The 27,906-nt window shown below is 41.7% G+C and overlaps 1 protein-coding gene across 8 annotated transcripts in view; it reads right to left on the reverse strand.

Moving 5' to 3' along the window:
• The window catches only part of PLEKHM3 (pleckstrin homology domain containing M3), a 173,002-nt gene that overhangs the window by 114,115 nt on the left and 30,981 nt on the right, over positions 1–27,906 (reverse strand). For all 8 annotated transcript variants that reach the window (XM_026492066.4, XM_048214276.2, XM_044381218.3 and 5 more), the window contains exon 3: positions 19,899–20,834. In XM_026492066.4, the coding sequence (XP_026347851.1) occupies positions 19,899–20,834 (936 nt within the window). The remainder of the gene's footprint in view (positions 1–19,898; positions 20,835–27,906) is intronic.

The raw sequence follows: 27,906 nt of genomic DNA on the forward strand, positions 1-27,906 counted from the left end.
TGAAGGGTGAGGGGACAAGAGTGCAAATCTGGAAGGTGAAAAGCAGAAGACAGTAAGAGATAAGCCAAGGAGGAAGCAATCTAATTGTGGAGACTGGGGAAGGCTGTGTAGGCATGGGGCATTTGAACTGGGCCTTGCAAAAGAAAAGAGATTTTGGAAGACGACAGCTCAGAAAAACAGGGGCATATTTGGAAAACATTGATAATTCTAGATATCTGAAGCTCCCTGTAATGAGAGGGGTGTTAGGAAGAAAGAACTTGGAACCATAAACTGAAGCTAGAACATAAGAATCCCGAATGCCCAGGGGGAGGAAATCCTTACTAATCAATAAGATACAGGAAGAGCTAGAGTTGTTTGAAGGAGAACAGCAACCTGAGCTTTGGAAAGATTAATTGGCAAGGAAAAACAAAACAACAAACAGGGGCACCTGGGTGGCTCAGTCGTTAAGCGTCTGCCTTTGGCTCAGGTCAAGATCCCAGGGTCCTGGGAGAGCCCCGCAGCAGGCTCCCTGCTCAGCTGGAAGCCTGCTTCTCTCCCTCTCCCACTCCCCCTGCTAGTGTTCCCTCTCTCGCTGTCTCTCTCTCTCTCTCTCTGTCAAATAAATAAATAAATAAAAATCTTTAACTACAACAACAACAACAAACAAACAAACAATGGAAGGGGAGAGAACCAGTTGATGAGTTATTGCACCGTCTGGGCTTAAGTAGGCAGTGAGCTTGGGAGCAGGAAGGGGAGAGAAAAGGAGATACTATGGAGAAGAACTGCAAACATTTTGGTAACAGACGAATGTGGAAAGGATTGGGATTGTCAAAGATGCCCAGGATGTGGTGTGAGAAATCTATCAGTCAGACGGGGCAGGTGGTTTCAGAGAGAAAATGCTATTTACATCTGGGGCAGTAAGACCAAAACACAGAGTTCAAAAATTTTAAGCTACCAGATCCTCTGATTCCTAAAGCTCAGTTCACTGAGATTAATTCCCCTTTACTGTACGAATCAATTTGAATTTGATTTTCTGTTATGTGACTGAGAGCATCTGACGTATCTCATACTGAATAATGGCTGGTTGAGGGTTCTCTTTCTATAACTTAATATTTTTACCTAGAGCTACCCATTAAGATGCTTAAGGTCTCATTATAAACCATTAGGTGGTACGAAATAATTGACATGCATTTCAGTAGAAGACACTTATTTCTTTATAAAGAAGTGAGTAGAAGCCAAGTGAGGAAGAGATGACATAGCCGGTAGACCTTATTTCTTGACAGCACAGTGGTTCTCAACCAGGGGAGAGTTTTGTCCCAAAAGGGGTCGTTTATAATATCTGGAGACATTTTTGGTTGTCATAAAAGGGTGAGCGGGGATAGAGGCCAGGGATGTTGTTAAACATCTATGTTGTTAAACATCCCTCACTGCACAGGACAGCCCCCCACAACAAAGAATTATCTGGCCCCAAATGTCAGGCTTGCCACTGTTGAGAAACCCTGTGACAGCACAAAGAGGGCAAAATCAGAGGTCCCAGTATGGATGCTACTTAATCACTTTTCTCTGCAAGTGATAGATACGTGGTCTATCATGGGAAGGAGGAAAGCCGCCTCACCAGCTCTACTTTCTTAGCTAAAAGAAATGATTCGTGCCACTACGTTAGTTTAGAGTAGAGAGGCACCATCAAAGAGAGATCTTGTCCACACTGTACCGCCACCTTCTAGATTACCTGCCAGTAACATTGGCTCTTTTCCAAACAGAGTAATCCTTCTGGTGAAACACTTGCGACCATAATTCTTATTTGGAAAACTGCAGAAAGGGAAAGGGCTGAGCTACCCTGGTTATTTTGGACATGAGAACAGCCCGCGGTGGAAATACTGTCCCTCTGTCACAGTCTAACCCCTGCTGCCAGTTGTCTCTTAAACATGGGAGTAGCAGGATTCCCCATATTGTACCCCTGCAGCCCCAGACAGGGAAGTGAGGTCAGCATTTGCCTTGTTACAAGGCAAATGCTGAGCTGGGCTACTTGGAACTTACACAGTGAAAGCTCTGGGGGAAGTTGTCTTAACTAAATCAACTGTCTTGGGTGCCTGAGTGGCTCAATCGGTTAAGCGTCTGCCTTTGGCTCAGATCATGATCCCAGGGTCCTGGGACTGAGTCCCGCATAGGGTTCTTTGCTCATCGGGGAACCTGCTTCTCCCTCTTCCTCTACCCTTCCCCCTGCTCATGCTCTCTCTCTCAACTAAATCTTAAAAAAAAAAAAAAAAAAATCAATAGTCTTACTGGAATGTTCCTCTGAACCAGTGCCGAGCCATATATGAGCCTGAGACAAAAGAAAAACTCAGTCATACTGATCCTATCTCTAAAACTTTATATTTTGTTCATCAAGGATTTTTTTGGCATTAATTTTGACTTTTAAATCATATTACATTAAAAATATTACTTATCTTGATTACTGAGTGGTTTGGGGGGGTATCGTCTTAAGTTGTATGCCCAAAGCAATTGCCTCACTCCCCCTACCCTAGTCCCAGCCCTGTACTGAACGCTTTTTCCTCAGTCTGCTGTGTACCCCAATGATCTTCTTTCTGCAGTGATTCTCCCTGATCTTTAACATTATATTAAACCACCACTAACTCTCTTTTTGTGAGACAGCACTTTATCAAGAAGTGAGGAAAACCTGAGGGGGGAAGAGAAGACATGGTTGGTAGGCCTTGTTTCTTGACAGCACAGTGGTTCTACCTCTATTTGGATAGCTTTGAAAGGTCAATAACCTCTCACTGGCTTAGAAGTTCAGATTCTCTTTTTGCTTTCCCTGAGAAGCAAGCTTTCTTTAGTCTTCTTCCGGAACCCATGTTTCCTTCCAGCTTGTATATAGAAGTCTCTGTGTGTATCAGCCTCATCCAGCCTGTCACTTCTGTGACAAACACTGTCCCACCAGCGGCTCCTCGACTTCTCTTTCACGTCACTCCCCATTCTGAATGCTGCTCCTCTTTCCTTGTGTTTTTCCTGAGTCTCATCTCTTTGAACTTTACAGTATCTTTACAACGCAACCTTTCCTCCTCTTCGCTAAAACCTCCAAAAAAAAAAAAACCCTGACAGCATCTCTTAGAGTAATTTCTACTTGAGCTATTTTAGTAATGACAACAATTTGATAAAATTAAAGTCATGAGAGTGGATCCAAGTAGTACTAGGAACAGTCTCAAAGTGAAAGAGATCACTTTCATCAGCTTCCCTTAAACCCATGCTTGAATTTCTTCATTTTTCACCCCAAACCAAATTCTCTATGTCCTAGAAGATTTAGGGACTTCCTTGGTGTACTCTTCCTTGACCCTTTTCCCTATGCCTTTTTGGTCTTCTTATCAAGCTTTTTCTGTCTCTCTAAAAGCACAGATTTGTGACCACCTCCAAAACTAACCTTTTAACTATATGTTTAGTATTTGAAGATAGGCTGCTTGTATCCGGATATTAGAGCTAGAAGGCAAGACATAAAAAGACATCTAAAAGCAGGAAACTCCTGTTCTCTGGTCCTCATGTTGCCATTTGAAAGGAATTCCCTAGAGTAGTATTCCCAGCGTCTCTCCCCTTTGCTCATCCAGTCCTCCTCACAGATGGAGACAAGAGGTATCTGACTGGTGAATTTAGAAGAACCCTGGCATGTTCAGCCCAGCCTTCAGGAAGCAGTTTTTCTGTCTGCTCTGGCAAGAAGGCATGGCCTTTGGGACTCCAGCTGTGACCATGTAACTGAACCCTAATTTAAGGGTCCATTATATAATAAGTGTGATTGATAAGCAATACCTGTGATATTTTGATCTCCATCTTCCCGACCCCTGGGAGCAGAATGAAGAGGTATGATACATTAACCCTGTAAAGCCCCTATCATGACGATGGCTCAGACACACAGCATTAACCAATGGGAGTGGGAAGGAGAAAGGAAGGCAATCAGGCAAGACATGGCAGTCTGGGGTGACGGGATCATACAGGAAAGCTGGGTTCACAGGCTTGCAAGGAAATCCTCTGCATTAGTGGTTACCTTTCGTTCAGTTAAAATTCTTCATCTCAACAATGGATGAGAAACATCATTTTCCTAAAGGTTTCCCATCCAGTATTAGGCCACAATAAGACTTCCACTCATCCAAGAACCTCTCCCATGTTTTCTAGGGGGAAAAAATGCAGTGATGTCCAATATTACTGAATTAAAATTGGGCACTTTTGGACATTCAGGTGATATTTTGTAACATATGAATTACGCATCATCAAGGCAGTTTAATCTTCCCTCAAGTTAGAGTGTTGAAGATGTTAACCCGCGAGACTAAAAAGGCTGGCCTGAGACTATGTAATAAATCAGTGGCACGGCTATAAACAGAAGACCAAGCTCTTCTCCTAATGTATTACTTATCCCACTGAGTCTAGATGCTTCCCAGCCATCAAATCATGGGTATCTATTATTTTGTCTGCTCTCTAAAAGCCTGGGGGCTAAGCAAAATATCTTTATTGATAAAGATGGAGACAGAAACCAAGACAGTCAAACTAAGTCCATCGTCTGTGTCAGAGGTACAGGCTTGGTGATTTGACAGATTTGACAGGGAAATGATTTTCGGTAAGGCTTTTGATTCGGCCCCACATGATTTACTTCCTTCACTGAAAAAATAAGCAAGATACAACCCTTGGTATATTGATAAATATCTGGTCAGAATGTGATTTTCAGCACGGTGACTATACTCAACAGTATTCTATTATATACCTGAAAGTTTCTAAGAGAGTAGATCTTAAAAAGTCTCACCACACACACCCACAAAAGGTAACCATGTGAGGTGACAAATGTGTTAACTAACCTTACTGTGGTAATCATTTTGCAATATATATGTATATCAAATAGCCGCCGTGTACAACTTAAATTTACACAATGTTATATGCCAATTACATCTCAAAAAAGAGGGGGTGGGAGAGATGAGTAAGTTCTGGGGATCTAAAGTACAGCATGGTGACTACAGTTAAGAATACTGTATTGTACGGACGCCTGGGTGGCTCAGTCAGCTAAGTGTCTGCCTTCAGCTCAGGTCATGATCCCAGGGTCCCTGGATTGAGTCCCACATCAGGCTTCTTGCTCGGCAGGGAGCCTACTTCTCCCTCTACCCGCCACTCCTCCTGCTTGTGCGCTCTCGCTCTCTTTCTCTTTCTCTGACAAATAATAAATCTTAAAAAAGAAATACTGTATTGTATACTTGACAGCTGATAAGAGAGTAAATCTTAAATGTTCTCACAACAACAAAAAATGTTAATTATGTGAGGTGATGGATGTCTTTACTAACCTTAATTGTGGTAACCATTTTAAAATACATATGTATATCAAATCATCACAATGTAGACCATAAACTTATACGTTACTTACAAATTATATCTCGATAAAGCTGGGGAAAAAAAAAGAATGTGATTTTCAATCTTTTGGAAATTCACACAAGCCTGCATATCTTTGGTTTTGGAATCCTAGTTCCCTCCTAGAAGTGGTATATAACACACACTAAATTAGCTAAAGCTAATAAATGAAATTAATTTTGCTGGTCACTTTCATAATACCTATTTAAAAAGAAACTCTCTATTTTAAGCCAAGATTTGAGAGTATATCTGGGTTAGAGAGTGGGACCGCAAAGTCACTGGATGTGCACATCCCCCCACCACCCTGAGCTGGGGTGCTATGAGGGGTCTTGCCAGGCTGGGCAGACCAGAGACGGCCAGTTTGCTGGCTGCTTCTGAAGCTGCTTGGTCTTAGGAAGACCCAGGAAGATACTACTGGCAGCCTCCCCGCCCGAGTGAGTGCAGGCAGTGCCGGAAGGCACTCACCAGCAGCCAACTGGAAATGAGGGAGCAAGGTAAACAGGCCAAGTCTTCCTCCTTCTCTGAGGGGCAGCCACATATATCACTTCTCCTCCTTTCATCCGGATCCCATTTTTGCTATCCACACTGTTGTATAACAAAGAATTGTCTCATCTTTTTCCCTCATTCCCAGTAGGGAGTTTCTAAAACCCTTGGAATTTCCCAAGTGATACAAGGGTCTTTATTATTCCTGAGCCCCTTGGATCACAACTGACTTTATGCAATGAGGTGACTCATGGTGGGCACCCAAAGAGCTTCGGATAGAGGATGGTCACCAGAAGGACCAACTACTTGATCAGAGGGTTTAGACTTTGAGCCAGCCTGACCTCTGGGAAAGGAATGGGGGCAGGGAAGCCCGGGTGGCTCAGTCAGTTAAGCATCTACCTTTGGCTCAGGTCATGATCCCCGGGTTCTGGGATTAGGTCCCGCATCAGGCTCCTTGCTCACCGGGGAGCCTGCTTCTCCTTCTGACTGCCACTCCCCCTGCTTGCGCTTTCTCTTTTTCAAATAAATAAAATCTTTTAAAAAAGGGGGATTATGGGGGGCTGCAGACTGAGTTCAATCACAAGGTCAATGAGTCAATCAAGCATGCCTATATAATGAAATCCCAATAAAAACTCTGGACACTGAAACTCTGTGGAACTTCTGATTGATGAATCCATTGATGTGCTGGGAGGGTGACATGTCCTGATTCCACGGGCAAAGAACACAGAAGCTCTGCATTTGGAACCCTCCCAGATCTTGCCTTCTGAGTCTCTTCATTTGGCTGTTCCTGATTTGTATCCTTTCTAATAAAACTGTAATTATGAGTATAGCGCTTTCCAGAGTTGTGAGTTGTTCCAGCAAATTATTAACCTGAGAGCGCTGTGGGAACCCCCAAATTTGTAGCTAGTCAGTTGGAGTGTGGGTGGCCTGAGGACACCCTGAACTTGTGGCTGGCATCTGCAGTTGCAACAGTCTTGTGAAGGATCAGGTCCTTAACTCATGGGGTCTGTGCTAACTGTGGGTAGTTAGTGCCAGAACTGAATTGCAGTACACCAGTTGGATTGAAACGATATGTGCATATGAGAGGAAACTGACGGTATAGTGCCTGGAGTAGGGGTTTACACCATGTGTTTGAGGAATCCTAGTCCTGCAAAGAGGAGGTCAACTATGTTTGGAAATGTTGCATATTTATACCTCATATCAATATAATAAAAGGACCTAAAGGTTACATAGTAAAAAACATTTTTTTTCAAGTTTTATTTATTTAAGTAATCTCTACACCCAATGTGGGGCTTGAACTCATGACCCCAAGATCAACAGTCACGCATTCTGACTGAGCCAGCCAGGCACCCCACATAGTCAAAAACAATTTTTTTAAGTCCTGGAAACCTTCAAGATCATAACTCGCTTTCCAAAAGGGTCAGTTTTGGGTCCTTGATTTCTTAATATTATTAAACAACCTAGATGACTAAGTAGAAAACATGTTAATTACATCTGCAGATGACTCCAACCTAGGATTTCTAGAAAAGATGGTGGGAGTTCGGAGGGAGGTCTCAAAATAGAGGATGATTAGAACTATTTAGGGCACACCTCCTGTGCACCAGATGCAGAGCAAGGGAGACAGCAATGAACAAGACAACACGGGCCAATACAGCATTTGCAATCAAGTGGAGTAGACAGGTGTTAAATAAACAATTACATAAATGACACTATAAAGTAAATTATGACAAGGGCTAGAGTACAAGGTACTAAACCAGCATTACAGAGGACAGAACTAAATAGGTCCAAGTCAGTCTGGGGGGGTTGGTTGGAGAAGGCATTCTTGAGAAAGTAATGTTGAAGTAATGACCTGAAGAAAGAGTTGGGGGTAAGGGAGATGGTAGCAATATTCCAGGGAGAAGTAATTGTACGTGTGAAGGCTCTGGGGGCGGGGGTGGGAAGGAAGTGGGAGGAACAGAGTGAAGTTAGTGTGGCTGGGACGTGGTGTGTGGGAGGAAGTGACAAGAAGAGTTGAAGGTGAGGAGGTGGGCAGGAGTCAAATCATGTGGGGTCATTTTAGGGATCCTGGTCTTGATGCCAGAAGATGGGAAGCCACTGAAGGACTGTAAAGAGGTCTACCAGGGTCAATCTGCATTTTAATAAGATCACATTCACTATGGGTAAGACAAGGTTGGGTAAGGTTGGAATAGAAGAAGACTGGTTGGGAGGTCACCGTGGTTGTCTAGGTGAAAGATGACTCTGCCCGTACAAAGAAATGAGGGAGGTAAAGGCTATCTCAAAATTGAAATAATATGCTTATCAAGTATAAGATAGAAACTAGGCACAACATTAGGATGTACTAAAAAGGAAGCCAGAGTATGAGTAAAAGACTTGAACTAATCTCTTTCTTCATTCATATTCGCCACCAGGTAGAACCCTATTAGAACACCATGGTAGTTTCCAGAATGTAAGGAAGATATGGAAACCTGGAGATTATCAGCAGATTGACACCTCAATGGTTAAAATGCTGGACATATGTAGAAGAAACAGTTAAAAGAAATGTGCTTAAATAACCTAGAGAAAACTGAAGTATGGCTTGATTCATTCACTAAGAACATTCTATGGGTTAGGGTAGTGGTTTCTCAAACTTTGTATGCATGCATATCAACTGGAATGTCTGTTAAAAATCTCCAGACCCGGGGCGCCTGGGTGGCACAGCGGTTAAGCGTCTGCCTTCGGCTCAGGGCGTGATCCCGGCATTCTGGGATCGAGCCCCACATCAGGCTCTTCCGCTAGGAGCCTGCTTCTTCCTCTCCCACTCCCCCTGCTTGTGTTCCCTCTCTCGCTGGCTGTCTCTATCTCTGTCGAATAAATAAATAAAATCTTTAAAAAAAAAAAAATCTCCAGACCCAATCCCAGAGATTCTGACTTCAACAGGTCTAGGGAAGTGGCCAGCCATGTCTCCCCTCACCATTCTCCTAATTCTGATGAAAACGGTGCTCTGATCACTCTGAGAAGTGCTGGGGTCTGGCCTTCAAAAAAGTCAGACACACATCACAGGACCATGACAGGAGTCCAGGAGACCGGGGCGGGGGGGGGGGGGAGGTCATGCAGGAAGAATGTTCAATTCTATCTAGGGGATCAGAGTGCAGTAGGGATAGGGTAGTCAAGGAAGGCTTGTAAAGAAGTCTTTAAGAGTAGGAAGGATTTTTCGCACCCAAAAGTCTTCAACAAAGCATAATACAAAACTACCCAGAACACTGCCTTTCAACCCTGATCTCGGGGCTCACTGCTTGGCAGGCCTGCTCCATTTTGCATCTGAAACATGGAAAGGAGTTTTATGCTCTTTGTTTCTTATTAATGCGATTTAATTACAACATTTTCTGTGTTAACATATTTCAAGATATAAAGACCTGCATAAGCAATATGTTGTACACCGGAAACTTATAAATATAACACAGTATGTCAACTATACTTCAATTAAAAACAAAACAAAACCTGCATATACTCGTATTTTCTACTGCTAAAATTAACTTTTCATTTACCCCCACACCTCAATTTCTGGAACTGTATGTGGTCCATGTTTGTTGAATGAATGAATGATTAGATGAAAATAATATTGCAAGAAATAAATTGGTATTACTCTATCACTAGATTTCCTTATCTAGGGATGCATTTACTCATTTCACTTAAGTAGGTTTCTGTTTTTACGCAGTATAACGAATTTTAGAAAAACTGTCAAGTAGCTCTTACGTTTAGAGGAGTCCATGAAAAGCTTAGTTTTTCCAGGAACTTAGCTAGAAATTAAGAATATTGATCTACCCCTAGGTAGGATATCCCCAGCCTATCCTAAAACCATACTTACAACAATTTCTGTCCCAATGCAAGGTCAGTAAATAGAAACTATTAACTCAATGCAGAGTCCAACAGTACATTAACACTTACTTTAGAAGTTTAGCTGGAAATGAACACATGATGAGAACAATGTTAACCATAAAGGAAGCTACAAAAAGGGACAAGAACTTTCCAGACCAAAGTATAGCAACAAAGACTGGGAGAAATGAACAGCTTTAAAAAAAAAAAAAAAGACAGCACAGCTATGGCCTATGAAGTTCAGGAAGGTCTATCAAAAGATCCATATCTTCTGAAATTCAAAATGATTTTATTCTTCTGAAACATATCAAAGACCAACATGTGACTTCTATGATGAGATACCAGGAATAAATCAAAAAGCAAATTTATATCCTATAAAATCAAACAGCCTACTTATATAAAGTGATCAAATCTCTCTGAATTTTAGAATGTGAAATAGTTCAAAACCCGAACTATGTAACATTCTTCTTCCATAGTCATAATCCTACTTCAGTGTGTATTCAGATTCTTAATGTACATTTATTTTTATTTAAAATCATTTCCTAGACCGAAACATTTAGACTGCAAAAAAGGGTAAAAAGAAAATTTATCCAATGATAAACATCAGAATCAGGAAAAAGATTCCCATCTCCTATCTTCTTAGTCAAGTGATATTTCTACTGGTTTAAAGTATCTTCCCCAAAGGAAAAAGGTATTGTTTATTAAATGAGGTTTAAATGAAGGGACCACATTAATCTAATTTTCTCTAATCTTCTATAGACATTCAAAGAACCAAAGAATGAGAGATAAAAGGGACCATATAGAGCAAGGCCGTTCCCTCTAAAATATCCCAGACAGACCGAAGTGTTGGAAGGAAATTCAAAGACCTTTGAGTTCAACTGTGTGCTATAATTACTCATTTGTCTGGCCTCCAATTTTCAATTTCTGTGAGGGCAAATAATGGGATTATTCTGTTCACCATGCATCAAGCATAGTGCTTAGAACATAGTAGGGCTTCCACAAACAGAAGGGCCGAATTAATGAATCTCTGCATCTTGCAGATGAGAAAACGGTAGCTCAGACAAGTTAAGTGTCTTGCCCTGAGGTCACAATCACAGTTCTTCCTGTCTCATTGGCCAGAGCTCTGGACACTACTGATTTTCACCCGTAGACATCAAATTTTAAATAAGGAAAATCCATTCCAATCTGGACATATCTGTTCCCTTGGGCTGGTGGAGTTACCCAGAGTAAGTTTATTTTCTCCCCTTAGTGGCAGCCTTCAAAAATACAGGGCCAACACTTGTGTCCTTCCTAGTCTACGCTGCGCGTGCATGGCATGGTTCACTAGCCTATCACACGTCAATAAATGTAGTTGTTTGTTCTTCAAGACCAACTGCTGTAAATGAAATTTCCAGATGTGAACTGGCCAAGGCAGAACACAATGAGGATATGATCTCTTCTTTCTGGACTTGTTTCGTGAATGCTTTTGAAGTAAACACAGCAGCAGAGATTCTGGTTTCCCATGGCTTCATTTGTGTATCCACGCGAGCTACTATTACATCAAGTGTCCGGTGCCTTCTATCTTTGCAGTTAATTTTCCGAATATAAGCATGGGACTATCTATTTATCCCTACTAAAGTCACATCTTGTTTGGTCCATTCTTCTAGCTTATGTTTCAGAATCTGGATTCTGTCATTTAACGTATTAGTTCTCTAACCTAGTTTTGTGCGAGTTGCAAATTTGATTAAGAATGCCTATGTTATCTTTATCCAGGTAATTACCATCCTATGTAGACAAATAATTAAAGGAGCTAATCTTTATATGCACTTACTATGTGCCAGGCACTGTCCTCAGCCCTTTTACCTCATTTTATTCTCACTACAAACTTATGAGATGGATGTGATTATTTTCTCACATCTGAGGTTAAAAAATGGAGATGCAGAAAGGTTAAGTAAGTACTCAGGGTCAAACGGTGAGTAGCAAATCTGGAAACCCAGTCTGATTCCAGAGTCCTTGATCTTAACTACTAAGTGATGCTCATTCTCATTATTATCAAGTACCAGTACCAATAGCCCTCTAGGCTGATAGGGATCCATTAGTCAACAGTCCATGCGTAAGGCTGCCAATCATTCACAAAATGACAGAACTATAATCTCTGAAAACCCATGCTTTTCTGCCTTAAGGATTTTGCCAAATGCTTTTTTTTCTTTTGTTTTTTAACAGAACAAGACTTTTGATTTTTTATTACTCAAAAAAGCTTCATTTTTAAATTTGGCTTTCTAACTCTGTCCTTGTGCCTTCAACAATTTCACAATTTTCTGCTCCCCAATAAGGAAAGCACACTTGATCCTGTCATGAACATACTTAGCACACATGGAACCACCATAGGCCCTGCTGACGTGTTTTGTCATTTTAGGAAACCTTGTAAGTAAACTGTAGGTCTCACAGCACGAACTTCTCAAAGTCAGCCTGGGCACACACCACATGCAGAATCTGGTGCTTTCCCAACTTTCTTGCTATTAAGCTAAACGATTCTATTACAGGGGTTTGGGACAGCCTCATTGTGTTAGAGGCTGTATTATTGTATTATATATGTCAAACCCTGGACCACTCTGAATACATATGGATGCTGTCCCCAGAAGAGGGGGAAAAAAAAAAAAGCCCAGATAATTTTCTGAACATTAAGTGCCATATGGCGCGGACCTGACCTGTCTAGTAACCCCTCATTTTCCTTTGTGCATCCTCCACCAGACTATAAAGTCCAGGGGGTCCAGACCATATCTATGCTTCTCTTATATCTCCCAGAGCACCAACTACACAATGAGTACACAACAGAAATTCAAGTTTTATTTTTGATAGATGGGTAGTAAAAGCCAAGGAGGTTTCCCTGAGTTTAATTCTATAGGAAATCTCAGGATGAAGTCAGTCTGAAATGGAGAAGTGGGAAGAGACACTACTTTAGCTCTTTAGCTTTCAAATTCTCTACAACAGGGATTCTCTAGCATAAGCAGAGAGGGGATGTACTGGTCTTCAAGCCAGTGGTCACTAGAGGCTAGCCCCTTACCTCCATTCTCCTGCTCATCCCCTTCAAGTCCCCATATCCTCTTGGAGGGGATTCCATAAATCTTTGAAGAACACAGCCCCCATATTACTCCTAACTGCATATCCCAAGGTGCCTGACAGAGCATGTATGTGGCACACAGGAGGGGCTTAATAAAGGCTTGTAGAAATGAACCCTCCACCAAAACTCCACTTAAAGATTTTACTATCAACAACCACTCCATGGTCATATTCAAGGTTAGGGAAATGAAACTTAGCCTCTCAGGACACACACACACACACACACACACACACACACGCACGCACCCACGTGCGAGATTTCTCCTCTGGGAGACAACAACCCAATACACTAAGAAACAAAATGACAGACAATACAAGGTAAGAAGGCAACAACAAACTAGAATATTCTCTTTTACCCAAGCTGTTTATATGTTTTGAGGGGACTATTTAAGTTTTTCTTTATTGTCTGATTCTCCTCCAATTGGCAATCTGCCTATTCCTTAACTCAGATAAATCTTCACCTTACTATCATTCCTAGCAAGTGGAAGACAAATTCAAAAATAGCACTAAAGACAGGAATTGGAGCTATCAAGGAAAGTCCACTCTTTTTATTTCGGTCTCTCTTTTCCTTAGCAGATATTGTACTCTTGGCTACTGGACGATCCCCTAATTTTTCACATGACAATCAAAACAGATTTTGGCTATGCTAGAAGTTTCCCGCTACCCCAAGAGCATAATATACAACTTCCCTTCTTGACACTTAAAAACCTACATATCTTTCTTGACCTACACTCATATGCATAATCAGCTCCCAAATTCAATTTCTCTTTTTCTTAAGCATTGCTATTCCGTATGATTTCCTTTGAGACCAGTAAGTAAGTACGCCCAACTCAGAAATATTGCTTACTTCCAGACTGGCAACTATTTAATGAATAATTAACCACTCCATACTTTCTATCAGGGATGCTTGTATTACCAGGGTAAAGGTATCCTTTATGTCTAAGCGATGTCATAAAATAGGCCTTTGCCAGAAAGACGCCCTCATTTATCACGTGAAATGCCATGCGGTATTAACAAGGTCGATACTGTTTGTTTAATATATTTTGCTTTCACAGGGGCTTGAAATGATTTGTTTTTGCAGCTGTAACGGAGTTAAATTAGGGATTTCACTTCTGCTTAGCTAGTTGAGCATATATAACCAGCAGCTATTAATTATCTGCCGCTAGTTATCTTCCCACAACCTTCAGCATCCCGGGGGTACTGAGTTACACCACCAGCAGGCAGAGTCTACCCTTGATATCCAATCCTAGCTTCTCCGGAACTGAAGGGAGATAAAATCATTCAAATTTTTATTTCTTACTCCATAACCGCCCTCACTCCAACATGTAAATGTTATTAGTGCACAGATTTTTTAAAAGTTGAGTAAGGAACTTAAGAGAAAAATCTTAGTTCAAAGATTAGTTTCAGACATCCATCCTCACAAATGAGAAACTAACAACAAAAAACTTTTGTGAACCTAACGTACCAATAATCAGCCCCTTTCCCCCTTTTCTCTCATCTCGCACCACTGTTCAGTCTTAAACGGGGCAGGGGGAGAGGAGGAAGTCTGCTCCCAAGATAAACTTGTAATAAGCCTGCACTACAATTCTAATTCCTCTCTACCTGTGTATCAGCTGGGAGCAGCCACCCAAAAGCCCTGGAGAAAAAAGGCAAGGGGAGAGAAGGAGAGAGAAGGGGTGAGAAAGGGTGGGGGCAAAGGAAAACTAGAGTGTAATTCAAACAAAAATGAAATCATGCGCGCGCGCGCACATGCACAAAGACACACACACACACACACACACACACACACACACACTCAGACACACAAAGAGAGAGGAAAAAATGTTCCCCCCCACCTTAGGTCCTAACAACATACTGCTTTATCAGAGGTTCATTGTCAATCAATTAGCAGAGGCAGCAGGAGTCTGTGAGGTGGGGGCACTCGGGGAAACAATGGGCAGCCCTGTTGTATTACTATTTAATCACTTTTGCTAAATAAATAGAGCAGCCCCGAGGTGCTGTCATGTCAAGGGAATTTATAACAAAAAAAAAACTTCATTTTTCCTTGGTCATTCCTTTTTTCCCTTCAGGACAAGAGAGGGTTATTACTGTAGCCTTAAGTTCCATCTTTGTGTTTCTTGCCTTTGATTCCCACTCGGACCCTGCCACTTTCTGGCACTAATTTGTCAGGCTGAACAAAGAGAGGATTTGTACCTCCTGTAAGGTCTCAATTAGGAATGGCTTCTGCTGTATTATGTGCCATTCAGGGAGGACACAATGCCGGTAATTACAGGAATTTGCACTAAATGGCTGAAGAATTCACAGCAAAACTCCCCCCCCCCCACCTTGGGCTTACTCCTCCCAAGGACTGGGGGGGGGGGGGAAGGAAAGCAAAAGCTCTTAATGTCAGAGAGATGTAATTACCAACAGCAGAACCAAGAGGTTAAACAGCAGCCAAAGGAATAAAACCATAAAACTGAAAATAGTAGAGGGGATCCCCTAGGCTCACTATTTTTCTTGCTGTCTCTTCTGTTAACGTTATTCAACTGCAGTCCAGAATCAGGAACACTGTCCCACAGTGGTCATCCGATATCACTCCCAGATTACAAATCAGGAACAGAAAGAACGCTTTAAACGGTGAGCTCTGCAGCTCTTGTGGCACCTAAAACAAGGCCCTGGGCCCTGTGATTATAGTACTCAGTTGGCACGTTTCTTGATTGCCGGGAAATTACAGGAAAAATAGCTGTATGTACTCAAGCCAAGAAAACCACGTATCTACTGAAGAGAAACAGGTACGTACACATGTCTAATTCCCGAAGAAAACAGGGCTGCTAACCTTATAATCTAAGTTACACAGCATTTTGTGAGCAACCTAATTTAGAACTGCTTACAGGTACATACTTCATAAATATTTTAATAAGCTGCATAATCATTTGTTTTAGCATTAATATTTTAATACCACAGGTGCCCCATTGCCAAACCAAATTCTGAATCCCAACCACTAACTTCGCTAGAGAATCGTACCTCATTTTCTTCTACAGAAGTGTTCCTGAGAAGCTGTACTAAAGCAGTACCAAATTAATTGTTCTGAAATACCACCTGCATCATATGCTCCTCTCTGCTCGGGAACCTTGTGACTTCAGGGTCACACGTTCAGTTCAACCCTATCAAACTCCTTCTGCGGCTCAAAAACGACTGAGTAGCTGCTACCTCATATAGTTCTACTTGCCACCACCCAGCTTTGTCACAATGGCCGTCTGGCATTCATGACATGATTATGTGATTACTGTCCGGCTCCCTGAGCAGACTGTGGGTTCCATGAGGGCAGGGACCACGTCTGCTTTCTTGCAGCACTGACTTCTCTGGGTGCACCTGAATTTTGGGCACATGGGCAGAAACTCAGCACACACACAATAAATGGTAGAATGAAGGAAAGAACTTCATTTCCAAAGGCATGTTTTCAGGAAGAAGGAATGCAAGTGCAAAGGCCCCGGAGGCAAGAATGACCAAGGTAGGTTCCAGAACAACAAGATGATCACTGTGGCTGCAGCTTCCTAGCATGAGGCAGCCTGGAGCTGGAGAGGAAGCCATGGAACGAACCACACATCATCAAATACAACTATAAAAAGTTCAAGCTCATGTTAAGGAATACACAGTTATATATAAGCATGTATTTTCAAAACCATAACCTCAGGCATTTTGGGATGGTCGTGGTCCATTTTCTCTGCAGGGGCTCTTTAAGTTTCCAAAAAGGATATCGAAAATTCTTCACCTACAGAAAGCATTTACTGAAAGAAGGCCAACTGCACTATTTTGTAGATTTAAAAGCCAACATTTGTAGCTTGCCTGGATAGCAACTGAATGACATCATAATAAAGAGCTGCTCAGTGCAATCTTCTACTTTTAAAGCTTTTTCATCAAAACTATTTGAAGGGAATAAATAAATAAATCCTCAAAAAATATTTAAAGAGGGAGGGACTAAGTGGACATAAAAACTTACATTCTTAAGACACTCACTATAACCATGAAATATTCTGAATTAGTTTCTCCTTAAAATAACAGATAATGCCAAGTTCATTTTTAGTAAATATTTTGAAGTTTTAGAAGGTAAATATACTATGCAACTAGCTTTTTCACCAAATGGGTATTTTTACAAGGATGAAAAGTTAGGGGACACAAATACTAAATGAATAAACAGCTGGTTTAGATTAACTGTGTTTGTGAGGGATCAATTTTTAAAGTTCCATCTGCTATAATAATCTTTAATATAATGAACAACCTCTCAAGTATTTTAAAAACATTCAGAGGTTCAGAGGTTTGCTTAACAAGTTTTAGCCTTTTTCTTTTGAGACTCTGCCCCCTACAGGAGATGAAGTATTCCTACCTGGGGTAAGAAACCAGTATTCTTTTTTTTTAATGTTTTTTATTATATTATGTTAGTCACCATACAGTACATCCCCGGAGGAAACCAGTATTCTATGCTGCAATTAAGGAAAATGAAAGCGACCTGGTAAACCATGTGTAGCACAAAGCAATCGAATGCAGCATTTTCCAATGGAAGGGGCACTGAAATGAAACAAATATTTTCTACTTTGGAATCCGCCATACTACACAAATCAGGACTGACTTCTCCCCACCCCAGATTAGAAGCCTGCATGTGCCTTAAGAGAACTCCAAACCAGAGCATGAAGGTAAAAGCTGAGCAGAGCAAATAAGCGTTAGATTTCATTTCTCCTGCCTCCTGGATTCCCTATTACCACCCATCCCCAACCTATTCTCCAACCAGGCCAAATGGAGTGAGGATATTTAGACTGCAAAGGGAGATATCCTACAACATGGAACCTGGAGCAGCTGCCAAAAGTTCTATTTCTGCCCATTCCGTAATCCTTTCCTATTCTTTTCTACTTAGTTTCCTTCTCTCTGCCTCTTCTACTCACCTTTCTTTGTCTCTTTCCTGTTTTCATTTCTCCAACTGCTAGATGTGATGGACCTGCTGAATGCTACCTCTACTTCTCTCTATTTCTCCTTCCTCTGAGTGCTAGAAACACTGCTAATGCAGTCCAGAATGTGGGCAGTGCACAATCCATCAGGAAGCAAGCTTATGAGAGCAAGGTGAATTAGGGGTCAACTAGGTGACAATGGTTGTGTAATCCCTGAGATTTTTCTTCCTCCTTATACTAGAAAGTTTCCCAATTCAGCTATTTCAGTCTCTACCTTGAAAAGTAAGCTGAGCTATTCTCCTTGATTCCAGTAACACAACAGATTTGTTGACCCTATCAGCAATCTAAAGCCACAGAAGTGTATCATAATTCCAGAATGTTCATAGAGTCAGCATCAATAAATTATTGTTGAATGACTGAACTTTGAAGTAGAATATATGCACTAATATAAGCACTAAAATGTCAATAATTTCTAAAAGCTGTAGTAAAGCTAGTATCCCCCTACTTCAAAACCATTTTGCAAAAGTAGCTGGCTGACCTAACACACAGTCATTCACGCCTGCAGATACATACATATCACCTAGTATGGCTTCCTTACCGGCTCAGTGTTGCTGGTCTCGCCTACCCAACCCTACAAGTTTCTGCTTCATAGTAACTGAGGCCCTCCAGAGAAAGCAGGGACAATCCACTTAATCCCCTCTTTAGGCATATTATTCTTCAATAGAAAAGGCAATCATCCCAACTAACCTAAACTGAAATTTTCATTGTGCCACCACTACTTGGCTTTCAAGGCAGGAACAAGCAAAAATTGAAAATTTGGTCTTGGCTGTTGGTGAGCTTCCTGTTCTTTTTTAAATAACATACTTAAATCTGATACACTTGAATTAAAATCTTCCAAATCGGGTTTCCAATTAAATTACCTTCATGGTAAATTTACCTTAGGGATACATTTTTTTTTTTTTTAAGATTTTATTTATTTATTTGACAGAGATAGAGACAGCCAGCGAGAGAGGGAACACAAGCAGGGGGAGTGGGAGAGGAAGAAGCAGGCTCATAGCAGAGGAGCCTGATGTGGGGCTCGATCCCAGAATGCCGGGATCACGCCCTGAGCCGAAGGCAGACGCTTAACCGCTGTGCCACCCAGGCGCCCCAGGGATACATTTCTTGTCCCAAATTGTGGGGTTTAGTGAAAGCAAAATAATTTGATTTAGTTTATAGTATATATATAGATTTGGTTTAGTGAGGGTTTTATTCTGTCTAGTTTACTGGCTGGGGGAAAGTGAAAGGAATGGGAAGTAGGGGAGAGAAGTGGTAACAGGGTTTTAAGAACTAACGGATGATTGGCCTTGAACTCTACTTTATGCCTCACCCTTCCATAGCAGTTCCAGAAGCCTCAGCTTCCCCAAGATGAGGCACAGGCCCACTGTGACTCAGAGGTCATCTGCTGAATTATCATCTATTCTGCTGTCAGCCACCGCCAGATTTTCTGTCAAGGCTGACTTTCTAGAGTCTACCTTAACAGGATTTGACAAGGTCATGATCAATGCCAGTTACTGACTATGGACACTTTTCTTCCCTAAGGAGTGTCAGCAGTCAGCTTTGGGCCTCAATATCTCCTTTGAGACCATCTGTAACATCCACATTCCCAGTGACCTTTATTTAAGAAGACAGAGGAAATGGAATCACAGCCGCCACAAGAAGCCTAAACTTTAGGCTGGTTATGCTTCGGCTAAGTCACTTTGAGTCAGTGGGGTATATCCTATCTGCTTCTACTTACTTCACCAGCATGGCATGAAGACAGAGGTTGTGATGCAGTGAACTCCTTGAAGGAGAGATGCTTTTTAAATAAGAGGTAGGGGCGCCTGGGTGGCACAGCGGTTAAGCGTCTGCCTTCGGCTCAGGGCGTGATCCCGGCGTTATGGGATCGAGCCCCACATCAGGCTCCTCCGCTATGAGCCTGCTTCTTCCTCTCCCACTCCCCCTGCTTGTGTTCCCTCTCTCGCTGGCTGTCTCTATCCTGTCGAATAAATAAATAAAATCTTTAAAAAAAAATAAATAAATAAATAAATAAATTAAATAAATAAATAAGAGGTAGCTGTGACTGGCCCATTGAGAAGATTTTTAAAGTGAATTCCAATGGTGGGATTCAGTATTGTTCTTTAATAAGCTTTAGACTAAACATCTGCTTCCTACCTGCACATTTGAAACTCTGAGCAGTGAGTCCTCGTTCCAAAGACAAAGTTGTCAGAATGCTGAGGAAGCTGGTGGTCACAGACTGACGTTTGTTCTTCCTGAGTTCGTGCCCACCCATCTGATCCTTGGGTTTGCTCCTCAGGGTGACTTGCAGGTTTTGCTCTGAACTCCTCGCCACATTGGCTGCTGTTTTCAGAGCCTCCATCCACTCCTCGGCCCTCTGCCGGGTCTCAGCGCGGAGGCGGAGGACATCTTGGGGGAAGATGACTTGAAAACAAGAGTCACAGTCGTCCAGGTTGTCCATCTGGACAGCCAGACACACGTCCACATTGTAGCTTAGCAGGGGATCCTCGTCTAGCTTGCCAGGCCGGAAAGCCATAAGGTAGGCCCTGCTCAGCACAAAAGTAAACGCCTTCCAGTTGTTCTGGACAGTTAGCCTGTACAGCGTCCCTGATTTGATGATGTTTTGGTATTGTTTGGGGCTATCCAAGACAGGTGATGGTGCGAGCAGCTCACTGGATTTCTTCTGTAAACAATGATTCTGTGTACAGTCAACGTGATGACCAAGCCCTGGAGAGTTGGCCAACTCATCCTGCCGCCCCATGTAACCAGGCACGGCGGCGTGCACGACTTCCCATAGCTTCTGCCCCCAGTCCAAAGCCTCCCATGGTGACTCTGCCTTTAACTGCAGCTGAGTGTTGTCATACAGAACGGTATCCACCAGCCTGGCCTCAAGGTTGCCCAAAACAGATATGCTCTGGAAGTGTGAAAGCTGGTAGGTGGCGTAGAGGGCTTGATTGCCACTGCTGTCAAGGCTGTAGAAGTATAAGTTGTAGGGGGAGAGTTCTGCGTAACAGCTTTGCCAGTAACTGTCATGGTCCTTCCTAATCTCCAGGTACCCCTTCTTCAGAATGTTTGGGAATGCCTGCTTGTGTTCTAGAAAGAAAAAAACAAAACAAAAGAAGCAAGGTGTATTAATTTACGAATATGAATGAACTCAATGAGATGAAAAGGCAGGTGCAAGAAACTAAAGAGATCAGAGAATGACATCTTTCTGGTTCAAAGCAAACACAGTAGGAGCAGTACAATTCCACGATAGTAGAAGTGACAAGATGTAATTGGGGGGAAATTTCAGGTCTAAAAAACTTCCCAACGGTGGAATTATGAGTGTAAGATTAAGTACAGAGGGGGATGGTTTGCAATGTCAGTGTGACACGCAGAAGTCTGTGCAGAAAACAGAAATACTGGAATAACTGGGACTATCTCCCATCGGCCCATGAAATAACTGCACTTCCCCAGGATTCCGTGTTTTCTAGGTAACATTCTACAGAATACCAAATACATGAGAGAGAACGTTCCTCCTGTCACTTGACCTAACTCCTTGCTAATACTCCCATCTTTCTTTGGGTTAGGAAAGCCAGGAAGGGTCAATGGAAAGGACAGAGCAACAGAGCGTGAAGTGTGCTACTGATAAACTCCTGTTTCTCAGACACCCCCATTAGTCTTCAAGGCCAGTGCATGAGCCTTCTGTCTTATAACCACTTCCCCAGGCTTGACTCAACCAGCTCATTTCAGGTCTCTGCTTAGATACCAGTTGTATCTCACCTCTGAGGCTGGGCGTGCTTATACTGTTCCTACTGCTTACAGTGCTCCCTCCCATTGCTCCCCCAACTACCACACACTTACCCTTCACACTTAGCCACCCTCTCTTCCAGGAATAGAGTCTGTCCTGACTCCCCCAATCCCTCACCTACAAACACACAGCCCCGGGTCAGTAACAGGTATCCCTATAATTTGTCTCTGCTGGGTTCTAGTCAGGCTTTATTAAAGTAGTGTATTTAAATATCTGAACAAATAAAATAAAATGAAGTGTTTAAAGAAGTCTATCCTCCCCACTGGACTGTAAGATCTACTAGCGACAGAGGAGATGTCTGTCTTTTCATCCCTAGTATCACAGCACATAGTGCAATGCCTAGTACACAGCAGGCTCTTAAAAAGTACTTGTTGAATGAGAAATACAGCTCCTAGCACAATGCCCAGAGTAGGTATAATTTCTTTCCCTTCCCGTTTCACAAGCTTATCTGGTTGTGCCATCTTTAATCAATGCTTAGCTGCAATGTATGCAAGTTTAGTACTTTAATAGAAGGAGACTGTCATTTGGGAGACTTTCTGACACTTTTAACCGGCGTGAAAATGACACCCATGCAAGAGGCGGCACCCCTCCCTGATAGAGATTTTCATTTCTGAAATTTTCATTTCATTCTGTTTCTTAATTTCTTTGCTAACACACATTGGAGACAACCATAAACGAATTGAGTCATCCCCTAAAGAAGACAAATCACACTCCCAAAGGGTCTGATTTCTGATCTTGGCTGAAGAAAAAAAAAGAAAAGAGGTAACACAGATCTAGATCTTAAAATAGCAAACCAAAAGAGAAAAGGAGAGAAATGAGGCAGAGAAAAGCCAATTTTACCTGCTTTACATCTCCAGTCCTGACATTCATTAGTATTTCTGTGATAACTCAAAAGCCATTAATTTCTTGCAACCTACACTAATCCCTTTGTAGAGAGAGATAATGGATGCCTATTCTCAGTTATCTATCTTTTCTGATAATGCAATAAGGGAGGTAGTGCTGTTAGAGACACTGCTGCTACCTCTCCCCCTCTCATTTCCATCACGCGCTGATGGTAGTTCAATCTTTTCCATAATAAGACTCATAACCATGTGTCCCTCCACCCCATCTGTCCTGTGACCCAATGGCTCAGCTACGCATCCCTGAGTAAAATAAAAACTACCTTTCTTGCTTTTAGCTAGGAATTTTTCTCTTCTTTTCTTTCCTCCCTGAGAGCTTTTTACAATAGCAAGCATGAATTAGAAATTCTACTTTAATTGGGCCCAATCCAGCAGCAAACCTGATTAAAAACTCACCTCTTTCTGACTGTCCAAGCTAGGGTGGTAGATGCCAGCTTGGGTGGACTGTGTTAGAAGTCCTGCCTGGGTGTCTCAAAAGTCCCCTCACTTTCTTGCTGCAGAATAAGAGAATGCATTGTGTTTCCAGATTTTTTCCCCCACCTGGCTCAGCCCTCTCTAAATAGGTACATCAAACTGAGACAGACAAGAAGCCCATATTTATAGGCTGCAGTTTGTAGCATTAATTTCTTGAAAAAGAACAATCAAGAAGAGAGCAAATGTGATCAAGAAAGCTATCCTCTGGGGTGTGTATTCCTCTCTGGAGGGTCTGTTTATATCAGACCTTACTAATATTTTTTGTGTTAAGTATCGATGGTCTTTGAGTTGTAGAGGGCTGAAGAATGACCATTTCGCTTTAGTCTCGAACAACTGCTACTTTCTGTTTCTACCTGAAGTTTATTTTTAAAATTTGCGCTACAGACATATCAGAAGGTATATATTTAAATCTAAGGTTTCATTAATTTATAGTTCAACTTTTATTTCCCCAGACCATATCATTTTAACTCATTTAATTAACCTCCCACACAGTATTGTAAAGTGTTCAATTTCACGAATGAGTAATATAAAATCTATCTTAACTAATACCATAAATGATTCAGATGGGACCACTGACAAGGATTATCACCATTTCCTCAATAAAATAGGAAAGGATGATCAAAATGAATCACCATACCCAAAAATTTCATACTGAAACCATGAGTAATTCCTTGTGGAAAAAGAGGGGGGGGAAAAAAAAACAACCCACCCCGAATTCTTCATTGCTTTCCACTTTGGCTAGTACGAAGACCTGGTTCAGTTCCTCCGCAGTGAAAACCCCTTCTTCCTCTTCTCTTCGTCCTGCAGTACCTACCAGCACAGCGGTTTAAGGACAATGACTGCTATTAACTGAAGAGGAAGAAGGGGATTTTCCCCATCATGCTCCTGATTCACTTCTGTACTGCCAACCTGCCCGAGTTCCTCTTTTGCTATTATTTCCTTTACCTGTTCTCAGAAAAGTGTCCTTTCTCATGGCCACCGCCTTAATCAAGGTTTGCTTTTTTTATTGTGGTATAATTGACAGATAACATTATATTAGTTTCAGATGTACAATTCAGATGTAATAATCCGATATTTGCATGTATTGTGAAACGATCACCACAGTAAGTCTAGTTAACATCCGCCAGCATACATAATCACAAAACATTTTTTTCTTGTGATGAGAACTTTTAAGATGTATTCTCTTAGCAACTTTCAAATATGCTAGAGCTGCCATGCTATACATTACATCCCATGACTTTTTATTTTATGACTGGAAAGTTGTACCTTTAAGACCTAATCCAGGTCTTTATTTTTTTTAATAATATTTTTTTATTATACTATGTTAGTCACCATACAGTATATCCCTAGTTTTTGATGTAAAGTTCCATGATTCATTACTTGCGTATAATACCCAGTGCACCACGCAATACGTTCCCTCCTTAATACCCATCACCGGCCTATCCCAATCCCCCACCCCCTCCCCTCTGAAGCCCTCGTTTGTTTCCCAGGCAGAATGAGCTCCCACCTCTAATCCTCCTTCCTAGTGGCCATCTCTCACACTGTTACCAGGGTCACACACAGCCCCTCTCGCCCAGTGAAGTTCAAACTCCTTAAGACATTTCATTATGGAAAATTTCAAACACACTCCAAAGCATGTAGAAGCATAAAATAACACCCAGGGACCCATCCTTCAGCTTCGAAAATCAAATTTCTGTTATCCTTGTTTCATATCTCCCGCCCCTCCCCAACTCTGGCTTTTTGTTGGTTGTTTTGGCTACAATATTTGAAAGCAGATTGCTAACATTTTATCATTTTTACTGTAAATACTTCAGGGGGTATCACTAATCTGACAAATAAAACTTCAATACACACACACACACACACACACACGCACACACATACCCCATTTTCGCACCCAACAACGTGAATAATCCTCATCTAATACCTAGTCTGTATCTGATTTTCCCAGATTGTCTCAACAAATTCCTTTATACAGATGGTTTGCTCAGCTTAGGTTCACACATTGATTTGGCTGATACATCTTTTAAATCTCTTTAAATCTATAACAGTTCTTTCTCCTTCTTTTTTTCATGCCACGTATTTACTGAAGAAATGAGTTCATTTGTCCTGTAGTACTTCTCACATTCTGGAGTTGGCCAAGTATTAACCTCATCGTATTGTTTAAATGTTCCTCTGTTTCCCATGTTTTCTGTCAACTGCTATTTAGATCTTGACATTCATTTACTTTTTTTTTTTTTTGGCAAGAATATGCCACAGGTGGTTGTCCCACTTCTAGGGGCATTAAGATTGATTAGGAGGTTCAGAAGATGTTAGTCTGATTCCTCCATTGTAACTTTCCCCAGCGACCTTTCACATAATGCAGGCACTTTTCTCCACTCCCACGTATTCCAGCCAGGTGACCTGATGCTGTTTCTAGCACTCACCCCTTCCAACCTTCATGCATGTTCTTTCACTGACCTCCCTGTCTAAATCTCCCCTCACCTCTACTTGTGCATGTTTTTCCCACATGAGGACTAGTACAAAATCTTACCTATTTTTTTTTTATTTTAGATTTTATTTATTTCTCAGAGAGAGAAATAAGCAGAGAGAGCAGCAGGCTCTCCACTGAGCAGGGAGGCCATGTGGGACTCGATCCCAGGACCGATCATGATCTGAGCCGAAGGCAGACACTTAATCGACTGAGGCACCCAGGTGTCCCAAAATCTTACCTATTCTTGAAGACCTTCTTCATCCCCTCTAGTTGAAAACAACTGTTGTCCTCTGAACCCCCAAGGTTCTATGGCTACACTACTCTGATGACTTAAATTTCAGATACTATTTCACATTTATCACATATGTATTATGTAATAAAATTATTCAAAAAATCAGAAAGAAATGTAAAAAGCAACAACAAAAAGTTTCTGCCTACATACCCCAGCACCCAGAATCCTATTGTCCAGACTATATACTGTTTGATATGAAGCCCTCAGACATGATATATATGTCATAATATAAATAATAATTAGTTATATATACTTATATAATTATATAACTATTAAACATTAGGTACTTTCATTTTTATTATTTTATGCAATTTTATCTTTTTAAAAACCACTATATCCCAGATCACAATAAATGAAAGAAACATTTAGGTAATCTAGTTTACCAAGAAAATCTGGACTGCCTGAGTCAGCACAATGAATGAAGTCATAAGAAGAGGATTCCAAAGATCAGGCAATGGTTAGAATGAAAGACAAAGAGCAACGTTTTAGTGTTTTCAAAGAATTCAAAAGCCCAATGTGGTGCCGATATTCCAAATCAAAGTTATCTAGGCAAATTTAAAGGAAACATTTAAATTCTTATTACAAGATTAATAAATGTGAAAGGAAGCCAAAGTGGAGAATGAATGGAGAACAATCTTAACACTTCAGGGTAGAGGCGCCTGGGTGGCTCAGTCGTTAAGCATCTGCCTTCAGCTCAGGGCGTGATCCCAGAGTCCTGGGATCGAGCCCCACATCAGGCTCCTCCGCTGGGAGCCTGCTTCTTCCTCTCCCACCCCCGCCTGTGTTCCCTCGCTTGCTGGTTGTCTCTCTCTCTGTCAAATAAATTTTAAAAAATCTTAAAAAAAAAAAAAAAAAACCAAAAAAAACCAGTGGAACACAAGCCTGAAAGGATTGCCTTTAAAGTTTGGCAGACACATTACATTTCTTCTGTGGTGGAAGGGGCTAGGCGGCTCTTTTGGCTCGCTTGTAAATAAGAGCACTAATACCATTCATGAGGTCTCTACCCTCATGACCCATGAACCCCCAAAGGCCACATCTCCTAATATCATCAATTGAGGAGACAGTTCAACATATGAATTTTAGGAGTGGCACAAATATTCAGACCATAGCACCAGTCAAACAGAGACTCATGCTGCTCAATTTCTATCGTATCTTTAGTCCTGACAATTCATTCTTTTATTCATTTCAGTGGATCCCAAACACAATCCCCACAACAATTTTTCCAAACTTCCTTTACTTTTCCCAAACACCTAATCCCACTGCCTCATTTTGTACACTGTCCTTTACATACACTATGCTTGGCTTCATGTCAACGCTGCACTAACCAGTGCCCTGACCGAGCACAGTGGTTAAGGCCATAGGTGCTGGAGCCAATGAGCCTAAACTGAAATCATAATTCTGCCCTTACTGGCTGTGTGACCATGGGCAAATAACTTAACCCGAGTCTCAGTTCTGCCATCTTTGAGACGGGCTATAATAATAGCACCTACCTCACTACTCTTGTGAGAAAGAAATGAGTAGCTCTTACAACAATGCCTGATACATCGTGAGTATTCAACAGATGTTTCTTATTTTGGTCATCTGGTCTCGAAAGAATCCTCTTGCCTCCTTGTTAAAGCTAACCCTACCACCTCAACTCCGTGCCTAATTCCTTTCCACTTCTTCAGAATCTCTTCCTCTGCAACATCTTAATATTATCCCTCCACTAATCTCTTTTTCTCCTGTCTTCCAATACCCTAAGGTTCGTTGTATCTATTAAAAAAGCATTCACTTGCTCCTACCTCTCATCCGGCTCAATCTGTCTCCTTCCTTCAGAGGCCAAATTCTCACATGGCCTCCACGTCCTGTTCCACACAATCTGGCTTCTGACTACTGCTCTGACCTCATCTCACATCATCTCACATCCCTTCTCTCATTTCAGCCACATTCTCTTATGTTCTGTGAGCAAGTTGAGTGCATCCTAGCCACAGGAACTCTGACATTGTTATATCCTCCACTTGGAACTTCTCTCCCCAGCTGCACTGACTTACGTGCCTCCCTCAGTTTCTCCCCTCAAGGGTGCCATCCTCAGTGAGGCCATCCTTTACCACCTTCAAGAGCCCCCTTTCTATCTTACACCTTGCTTTATGTCCTTCAAAGAACTCTCTCCTTCTCCTTGAGGGCAGGGACCTGGATGTCTCCCTCATCCCTGGATACTTGGTCGCTATCTCCACAAATATTTGTTGAATATTTGTACA

The sequence above is a fragment of the Ursus arctos genome, unplaced genomic scaffold (assembly GCF_023065955.2).
Source record: "Ursus arctos isolate Adak ecotype North America unplaced genomic scaffold, UrsArc2.0 scaffold_1, whole genome shotgun sequence".
In the NCBI taxonomy this organism is placed as follows: domain Eukaryota; kingdom Metazoa; phylum Chordata; class Mammalia; order Carnivora; family Ursidae; genus Ursus; species Ursus arctos.